Source organism: Cyprinodon variegatus, unplaced genomic scaffold (assembly GCF_000732505.1).
Source record: "Cyprinodon variegatus isolate N-32 unplaced genomic scaffold, C_variegatus-1.0 Scaffold18, whole genome shotgun sequence".
Classification (NCBI taxonomy): domain Eukaryota; kingdom Metazoa; phylum Chordata; class Actinopteri; order Cyprinodontiformes; family Cyprinodontidae; genus Cyprinodon; species Cyprinodon variegatus.
In genome coordinates this window covers 76,321-86,278 of record NW_015150471.1, presented here as the reverse complement: position 1 = coordinate 86,278, position 9,958 = coordinate 76,321, and the positions used below count along the sequence as shown (strand labels likewise).

General features: G+C 37.7%; 1 protein-coding gene across 1 annotated transcript in view; it reads left to right on the top strand.

Moving 5' to 3' along the window:
- lsm12 (LSM12 homolog) overlaps nucleotides 1–5,798 on the top strand; it is a 14,310-nt gene extending 8,512 nt beyond the window's left edge. Inside the window, exons 4-5 of the mRNA XM_015387484.1 lie at nucleotides 1,823–1,949; nucleotides 5,552–5,798. Of these exons, the coding sequence (XP_015242970.1) occupies nucleotides 1,823–1,949; nucleotides 5,552–5,644 (220 nt within the window). The 3' untranslated portion in view covers nucleotides 5,645–5,798. The remainder of the gene's footprint in view (nucleotides 1–1,822; nucleotides 1,950–5,551) is intronic.
- The last annotated feature ends 4,160 nt before the right edge of the window (nucleotides 5,799–9,958 follow it).

Here is a 9,958-nt window from a genome sequence, read left to right as displayed (position 1 = left end):
CAATCTTCCGATGGCCAGTCTAACTTACACATTTAGTCTGGTTTATCAGACTAGATGTGTACAGCAATTTCTCGCAGCAAGTTTTTTGTGTTAAATGCAAAATTTGGAGTTTTTTTTTTAATTATTTTTATAACTTTAGTATAATTACTGATCTAAGTGGGTCGCTCTGTTAGGTAGAGGCATATTTTAGAGCCTCTATACAAGGGGTGTAAATCGTATCCATCATGGTGCGTTGATTCAGTATCGCTTTACTGACCCAATGATTTGATTATTTTCGATACTCAAGAATACACTTCGATTCGATTAATTGGTTAATTTAAAAAAAAAAAATTTTTTTTACATCTTACAGGCTAAACAAAGTTTCAAATTTGAAATAAATCAATGAAAGCTATAAGATCGTTATGCATTTTTTTTTTTTTAGAACAACAACAAATAACAGAAGTAGAAAAGTTGTATCAAAAAATACTGCAAAAATACTGCAGAAAATCACTGCAAGGAGTGCAATTCAATACCTCGGCTCCAGACGTCCAGCCCCCTTGAGAGGCACTCTGCTGCTCCTCTCCCAAATTGTAGCTGACCGCAGACAGGAGGTCGGCTTGTTTTGTTTTTATGACTGAAATTGAGGAAAACAACTCGTGAAGTTTGACCCGCTAGAAAAGCGAGGTGTGCGAGAACGCTGGGACCCTTTTTCCACCTGGATCTCCTCTCTTTTTGGCCCTCATGTCCCTCCGTCGTCGGACTAAACTCGCCCCCACTTCCTCGCCGCCTCGGCCGTATCTAGACCCACAGTGTGTAGCACAGACCACGCTTCAATATTGAGCATAATTTAAAAATGTCTGTGTCAAGCTTACTGTGACACACTGCTGTAAGAGTATAAACAGGAAGCGAGGTAGGAGGGCAAAATACTTTTAGCGCCACCGCAGCACGGGAGGAGAATTGGAGAATTGGAGCAAATGGAATTGGAGCAAATGGATAAAAATAGACCGGAGGAAAAAAAAACACGAATCGATTATCTTGCGGACGTGTCGATGCATCGATACAAAAGGATTATTTACACCCCTACTCTATACTCCAGTTAGCGATTCAGTGATTATTGAATTAGTTGACGATTATTTCCATAATGAATCATGATTAATCAGAGTCCTTGTTTCAGCCCAACTCTATATTGACTCTTTTGATTAAGGCTACATTCACACAGCGGGGAAATGAGACTTAAATCTGACCTTTGACTTGTTTTTTTATTTTTTTATTTTATTTAACTTTTTGCAGCAGTCTGAACTTCCCAATTCTGAGCTTTTCACTCCCAAAAAAAATCTGATTTGAGCTACTTCCATATGTGCTACTGTATCAAATGCGTATCTGATGGTTTTCATAGAGCATTCGGTCTGATTGGTCATGCAGAATTTTATCTGACTTTTACATCATTGCCCTGCATCACACTGCACTTCAGATTAAAGAGCGTAGTTTATAGCTCTGCCCTTATTTTTCTTACCATTCTTTTTTTTCCCATGTAGTCACAATACTGTGGCCTCCTATTGCTCAAGCCTTTAATAACATAAACAATGGCGTTCACTGTAAGGAAGCTGTATTGAACATTTCCAGGAACAGTCAGGGTCATAATTACTTCCCTTGGACATGTTCTCTTTCCTGTCCCTACTGGTTGCTGGGTTAAAAACATCCAGGGTGGTTTTCTCTACATTTATTATTTTCACATTACTTGAGGTCTATTTTGCTTTTTAGGGTGGATTCATAAGAGGGTCTATAAAAAAAAATTGAAAGTAGATTTGACAATTTTGAATGAATGAATTCTGTTTCTTTGCAGCATCAAAGACTGTAAATGGCAGGAGAAGAACATTATTGTGATGGACGACGTTGTAATCTCACCGCCTTACCAGGTCGAGAACTGCAGAGGCAAAGAGGGAAGCGCTTTAAGTCACGTACGCAAAATAGTAAGTAAGCTATAACATCAAACCACACGGTTAATACGAAGTAAGCTGTACAATAAGACCCTGCAGATTCCACTCATCTATTTGAAAAGGACGCACAGGTTTAAACTGCTATTCCTGTTAAATTTGAGTTTTATCTGTTTATTTTAAACAGTTATTCAAAGAACAAAATTTTTATATCTCCCATAAGTGTAGAGATATTTTGACCAATTTTCAATTTACTAATCTTTTTCTGCACAGCTGTTTTGTCGTGGATGCATTCCTGGGTTTTGACTAGGCCAGGCATCCCCAAACTCTGTCCTTAAGGCCCCCTGTCCTGCAGGTTTTAGGTTTCCTTGCCTCCAGCACAGCTGATTTTAATTGAAAGCTGATTAACAGGCTTTTAGTCTACTGCAATCATTATAACCAGCTGTGCTGAAGCAGAGAAACCTCTAAAACCTGCAGGACAGGGGGCCTTGAGGACCGAGTTTGGGAATGCCTGACTAGGCCATATGAGCATCTCGGTTCTTCTCCTTATGTCTGCTGATGAAGGTTCTCAGTCATCCAGGTCGTTAGTCATTCCGTAAAAATTAAAAAAATATCCACTGGACTTGGTTTCCAAGATTTGAAGACGTTTCGCCACCTCTCCAGGAAGCTTTCTCAATTATGTCATTGCTCTCTTCATGGCCCAGTTTGGTCCAAGGCTCTATAGCAGATCTAAAATTGGAACAAAAAAAAAAAATTCTCCATGCATTGTTGATAAAAATCCTAGAGATAAACTTGACAAGTTTTTAAGTAGAGCCCATTCAGCTGTACTGCATGGCGGAGCAAAAAAACACAAAAAATACTGACTTGCTCGTAGGGATGCGATCACACGAAAGTTAATAACAGAGAAAAATGTCATTATACTAATAATAAAATAAAAAAAAAACTTTTTTGTCCCACAGTGGGGAAAATCTGGTGTTACAGCAGCGAAATGATATCAAAAGTGGTCACACAAATGTCCACCTTATATAAAAAAAAAAAAAAATAATAACATAGTTTAAGAGTATATAAAATAATAAGCTTCGTAGATTAAGTAAATCAACATTCCTTCAAGAGCAACCAGAACCATGCGTTTAGCCGCATGGCTAAGGGCAGCTTTTCTCCCTCCTCGTATTAAAGCTATTTCTATTCAGTAACCTTATAGGTTCCTATTTTATCTTTTATAAATATGTTTGTTTGCGACGCACAACTTTTGATTGATTCAGTTTTCAATACAGCTTACGCAATAAATTGACTTGCTTCTTTCTTTTTTTTTTTGTTTTGTTTAACCTGTCGAAAAATGATCCACTCACGATATGAGAAGATCTCCTTAAAAAGTCAGTAGAAAAAGTTATTATTTGGTTTGTTTGTCCAAATCCCTGCAGCCTCCTGTTTTAGTTGAAGGAAGCAGAATATTGCCAATCTTCTCAGAAAACCTCTCCGGTGGCGTAACTGACAGATGTTTTCCTGATTAAATCTGGGTTTTACTCTCTACTTTTTTTTTTTTTTTGCACATCCAGCAGGGATGAGTTCAGGAAAAAAAAACGGCTTTAAAATTCATTCATGAAGCAGACTGGCTCAGAGCCTGAGCTGCCAGTCTGACTTAATATTCTCATGCAATGTGTTTGGATATGATGAAAGGAAAAATAGATGCTCTGAGCATGAAGCTGATTGGAGAACGTAAATGTGCATTCAGACCAAACGCAGTAAAAGGATTTACACAGTATATACCTGTATTTTCCTATAAATCACGTCGCAGCAACCAACCAGGGACTGGTTGTGATGTAGGTTAAACAAGTTCAGCTTTCTTTTAGTTAAAATGGAGCATAGAAGAACAATGTTGATTAAAGATGGAATAATGAATGCTCTGAAAGCCCCTCTAGGTTTTTCGGTGCCTTTAAATAAAGCAGTTTAATATAATCCTGGGAGGACTGTTTGGTTTCCTCCCTCTGTTGCTAAATTTACAATCAAGCGCTGCAAATTCTGACCTTCATTCAGACGCAGCTCTGCTGAACCAAAGGGATCTACTTTTTCAGTTCTATTGGGGCTTTTCGTAAATTGTTTCCCCAATCCGGTTCAAAAGTTGTGTATAGAGAACAATTTAGCAGGATGCTGTAAAGTTACATACGGAAGAGGATTAGGGCCGCTGAAGAAAAAAAAAAGTGAACTGATTTTTTTTATTTTATTTCAGTTTATTATGGGGGAAAAAAAAGAATTCCCACTTTCTCAGAATTCTGACTTTTTTTTCAGAATTCCGACCTTTTTTCAGAATTCCGACTTTTTCCCCTCAGAATTCCGACTCCCCCCCCCAGAATTCGAACTTTTTTCAGAATTCCAACTTCTTTTTTCAGAATTCTGACTTTTTTCTCAGAAGTCTGACTTTTTTTTTTAAGCCGCAGGTTTCCCACATTGTATGAGATATTTACAGATAAAGATATTACATGTTTAATGTTTGATTTAATCCGTATGATAAAACAAACAAATACGGTACATATTATGAATGCTGTTTTTTTTTTTTTTTTTTTTTTTCAAACTACCTGTAACACTTTTAAATATACGTATGTGTCTGTAACACGCAGATAACGCTGCATATACCGGTACGTTTAATTGAACAACGCACAGAACATTGCAGCCGACCAGGAAAAGTCATTAATCACTTTCTTCTTCCTCCTGCGCACTAAAACCCTCAAAGTCCTCTTCCTCGGTGTCTGAATGGAACAGCTTCAGGATGCTGTCGCTGACTTCAGTCTCATCCTTGTCGCTCTCGCGGTCCTCTTCATCCCGCAGCAGCTCAGCCTTCCGAAACCCGCCGGTGATGCTGGATGTTTTCACACGGCTCCACGCATTGAGAACTACGGAAGAGGATTAGGGCCACTGAAAAAAAAAAAAAGTAAAATGTTTTACTGTTTTTAAAATTTTATTTCAATTTAGTATTGGAAAAAACTCAGAATTCTGACTTTAATCTCAGAATTCTGACTTTAATCTCAGAATTCTGACTTTAATCTCAGAATTCTGACTTTAATCTCAGAATTCTGACTTTAATCTCAGAATTCTGACTTTAATCTCAGAATTCTGACTTTAATCTCAGAATTCTGACTTTTTTCTCAGAATTCTGACTTTTTTCTCAGAATTCTGACTTTTTTCTCAGAATTCTGACTTTTTTCCCATACTATACTGAAATAAAATTAAAAAAAAATCAGTAAACTTTTTTTTTTTCCAGTGGCCCTAATCCTCTTCCGTAGAAAACCCACTCTCCTCTGTGAATACTCATCAATTTTATTGGTCGGTTTTTCGCGCCATGAAAAAAAACATGTATTAGCCACGCCGTATTATAGGCTGCAGTGTTCAAACAGCGGGAAAAAAGCAGCGGCTTATAGTCCGGAATTTACGGTAAATTTGTAAATTATTAAAATAATCAGTAACTTTTATGATTTTTGTTAAAAACATCACTAGACAATTTTAAAACCTTGCCACATGAACCAGGTGATGACTAAAAAAACATTTTCTAGTGTTTTTGTTTGCAATTTTATTCAAACACCGAATCGTTGCAGGTTTTTGCTAAGGGTTTCTTTGTTTTGTTTTTTCCCTTTTTATCGTTGCAGGTTGAGAAACATTTTAGAGACGTGGAAAGTCAGAAGTCCATGCAACGTTCACAAGCACAGCAAACACAGAAGGACTCCACTTTATCTTCTTGAGTTGGCAGTGCGGAGCGGCCGGGGGGAAGGCGACGCGGGTGGTTCTGTTCCCACTGCCAGACAAAGTCGGCATTCCTTGTCCTCAGTCCGAGACCACAAGGAGGAGCGCTGAGGGCCTTGGATCCTGAAGATCAAAATACCATTAAATGAAAAAGACAAAAAAAGAGAGAGAAGAAAGATAAAATCTTAAATTAGACTTTATAAAGAATAATTTAAACATGATCCATAAAGCGTACCATAGTTTCCTTAACTAACTTGTCTCATCCTGCCCCCCCTCCCTTCTACCCCCCCACCCCTTCCTGTCCCTGAAACCTCTTTTCTTTTTCCACTCTCCTCCTTTTGTCTTCAGTTCCATTACAAAAAGAGAAAACTAGAGCAGTCAGAAAGGCTTGTTAGCTTTATTTCCTGTCATTTTCTTTTTTTTTTTTTTTTTCTGTATCCATGTTCTACTGTCTGTATTTTCTGTATTTTAAAACAAAATGTGACTTGAAACGCCACACTTTAAAGGACATTTTCTAAAATAAAAGTAACAAAAATTCTGACTGTAATGTACTTTTCCACAACTTCTTCAGTGGTGTGTAAAATATGTTTGATGTGAATCTATTCGGGTAATTAGAACATCCGTGGGGGCCAGAAGTAAAATAAGGCTGGAGAGATATTTAGTTCTCTCCCTTTCTCACGGTTACAAACTGGAAAAACAATCTAGAAATAAGTAACTATTTCTTAAACTAAGTGTATTTAGCTTTAATTTGAGTAGGTAAATGAAATGGTTTGCCAATGGAATGAGTATTTCTACTATTAAAATAAGATAATTAGATATAATGCACTTGAAAAAATGTAAATTGTCTTGTTCCATTGGCAAAATGCATCTTTTGCCTCCTTAATCCAATAACAAATGCACTTGTTTTAAGAAAAAAATACTCTAGATTTAGATTTTTTACAGTTCACACATGGCTGCTGATTTAATGCATAGATCTGCAGTGAAAAGAACAGATTTAAATAACATTATTCGTATGTTTTTGTTGCCCGGTCATGACAGGAATTGCCCGTCATTCCATCTACTAAATGGAAAGTTCTGTCAAATTTAATCAGAGGAGTTTGATTTAAATGACAGTTTGTAAAATGACATAGAATACATCTTGACGTATTGGAATATAGTTAAAAGTTTCTGCTTCTGTTTACTTTGGTCCATGAATGAGGAAATACTATTAACCATCAGCTGGTCAAAGGCTGCTAATGAGTGTCATGACCAGCTTTTAATGGAAAGTTAAGTGGAAGGAAAAAAGGAACATTAACTGCTTTGGATTTTTCCTGCAAAACTAATGATCCAGGATATATCGGCTGTAAATACATAACAGGATTTCACCAACATGTCTATTTGGAATTTGTTACAGATGAAAGAGAATTTTGCATTACATGTGTATGCAGGTGGTGCAGTGGTTAGCGCGCACTACCCATGTGTCCTCAACGCAACCGACCAGGGTTCAAAGCCGACCTGAGAGCTTTTGCCGCATGTCTCTCCCTCTCATACCCCTTTTCCTGTCAGCCTACTGTCGAAAAAAAGAGCCTCTAGTGCCATAAAAACAAAAAAGAATTTAGCATTTCATTAGAAATATAGTTTCCAGAACTTGTTGCAAGCGTTAAGTGATGATTTGTGGAGTCCTGCAATCAGTTGATGTTGGCTCACTGTGTTCGATTCAGTGTTAGAACAGCTAAAGCCTGAAGCCAGGCCAATAATTCTCCCCTAACGACTCGTCTTTCAGATACATAGACCAGTATCTGGTATTGCAACAATGGATCCCCATCCCTGTTCTTTGGGTTCAACTTGCATGTTTTTTAAGCCAAAACAAGGTGTTTGTGGTCCAGCCTTGAACTCAACACTATTTCTGAGACTTTTTACTTTAAAAATCTTCCAGGATGGGAAGCCAAACATCTTCAAACTTTTAAAAATTATCCAGGAGATTGTTTTTTAAACTTTTTTGAAATATGACGAATATTTTACAGTTTTTAAATGTCCAGCCTACCTGTCGGACTGATTCCTCACAGAGTACCGTCAAGAAGAAGCTGCAAAATAGAGATTTTGCTCCGTTTTTCGACTTTTGAAAGCTCAGAATTCAGCCTGTTTTGTTATTTCCGTGACCCTGATGAATTTATACAGGAATGCCAAGAAGATAAGGAAACATCAGACAAATTTAAGGCTGCCTTTAAAATCCGGGCTTCCTAATATGCATTTTCCTGTAATATGCAATTACCTTCCACTGCACTTTAATTTAGATAGCTTCTGTCCAAACTTTATTTATTTTATAGTAAAACTCATCCGTATATATGCTATTGTTCATAACTGTAAAACCCCTTTATTATATTCGGTAAATATCCAGCTGTAAATTTAGTTCATAACACTATAATAGTATTCATCTCTATACTTATTCAGTAGAACCCATGTCCTGTATTTCTAGAACCATTATTTATCCTGAACTTGCTGTTATTGCACTTCTGGTTAGACCTTAACTGCATTTTGTTGCCTTGTACCTGTACATGTGCAATGACCATAAAGTTTAATCTAATCTAATCCTTAAGTCAGCAGAGCATCAGGCTGACCTCTATTGCAGCCCTGATCAAATAAAGAATGCATATATTGTTCAGTATATACACATTCTTTTCAGTAAAAACAAACTTTCAGATTAAAAATGTTTCTGCATATTATGTAAGGCCCTATTGTGGGATTTCAGCTTCTCTTAAGTTGTAAGCCATAATCATCAGGGACATGATTTATTCAGAATTTTAAAAAGATGCTCAGATTCAGTCCGGTCTGCCATCAAAGACTGATCTATAGATAATCCATAGTGTTATATAATAAAGAACCAAATGGATAAACCGGCTGCTATCATGCTTGATGTATGCATATAGATGTAAATCCTTCATTTAGGAAAAGGTCCAAAACAGACTGCAGGTTCACTCCCCAGATTTGGTTATGTGATCATCAGTTTAAGCCCATAATCCCATCTAATCGGGAATATTCCATGTGTGTGTCTCTGAGTTTGCTGAAATGACACGTTTCTGTGCCTTTGCAAACACATCCGCTGCGCTTCAGATGCATCGCTCTGTGTACGTACAAGAGGGTCAACCATGGCTTTTAGCTGGAGAGTCTTCGCTTTGATCCCACAATGATGATTCCTCTACTTCTGCTGACGCTGCTTCCCAGCATCATGTCGGGCCTCAGGCTGTGTCCCAGCCCCTGCCTTTGCTACGAGTCCTCTGACTTGGTGGATTGCAGGTCTAAAGGATTGGACCAGGTCCCCCCCAATGTTCCCCATGGCACTTGGCTGCTGGATCTTAGTGGGAACAAGGTGAGAGAGGTGTGGAGTGATTCGTTTGTTGGACTGTGGTCACTAAAGTTTCTTCTGATGTCCAACAACAGCATGCATGCTCTGCATTCTCAGGTATGGAAAATATTATTTATGGGGTTGATTCTGCATGTGAGATATTGAAATTAGAGTATAAATATGCAGGTTTTCAGATTATCAGTATTTTAATAGGATGCAGACGGTTTTAGATCAAGATAAAACTGCAATAAATCTGCTCTTTATTTAGATTTCCTTATTGTAAAATTATCAGCAACCCTTTAAATACTACACATGTAATTTATTATTTTATATAACAGACTTCCACGAAAGAATATGAGTGTTATGATGTTTTATTCTAAAATCTGAAAAGTGTGGCATACATTTGAATTAGATCTGGGCCTGACTGGGCCGCTCCTATTTTTTATTTTTTTTTTTATAGCGACAGAAACACTTCCTTTCACATATAAGTTTCGCCGGTTTGCTGCAGCTTCGTCACGCTGACAGAAAATCACAGTTTGAGAAAAATAAATATTACGTCGTTGTTTCATAAAAAGAAGGTCCTCTTTGAAATGGTTTTATTTCACTGTATACTTTTATTTTAAAGAAAGGCGCAAATGTTTAATGTTATGTGAACCTGCGCCACAGAGCTACAGCCACGCACATTGGGCTGTGCTGTGTTGCCATAGTAACAAATGCTTTCCTTTTTAGATGGAGGGAAGAGGCCGTCCCATTCCCATTATATAACCAACTTCCACAGCTTTGTGTGACTTAATTTGGAGTGACACTGGATAGTTAAGGGTTAGTGTTAAAGTCGTAGGGAAGCGGCTGTTCTAACCGTTGCATTTCCGAATTCTCCGGAATTCGCAGAAACATGCAAGAGGAGGAGAGTTTAGTGTCGGAGGTCGTGGATGAGTCTCCTCCGTCATCCATTTTTTATTTAGAGGAGGAAAGCGGGGACGAAGATGTTGTG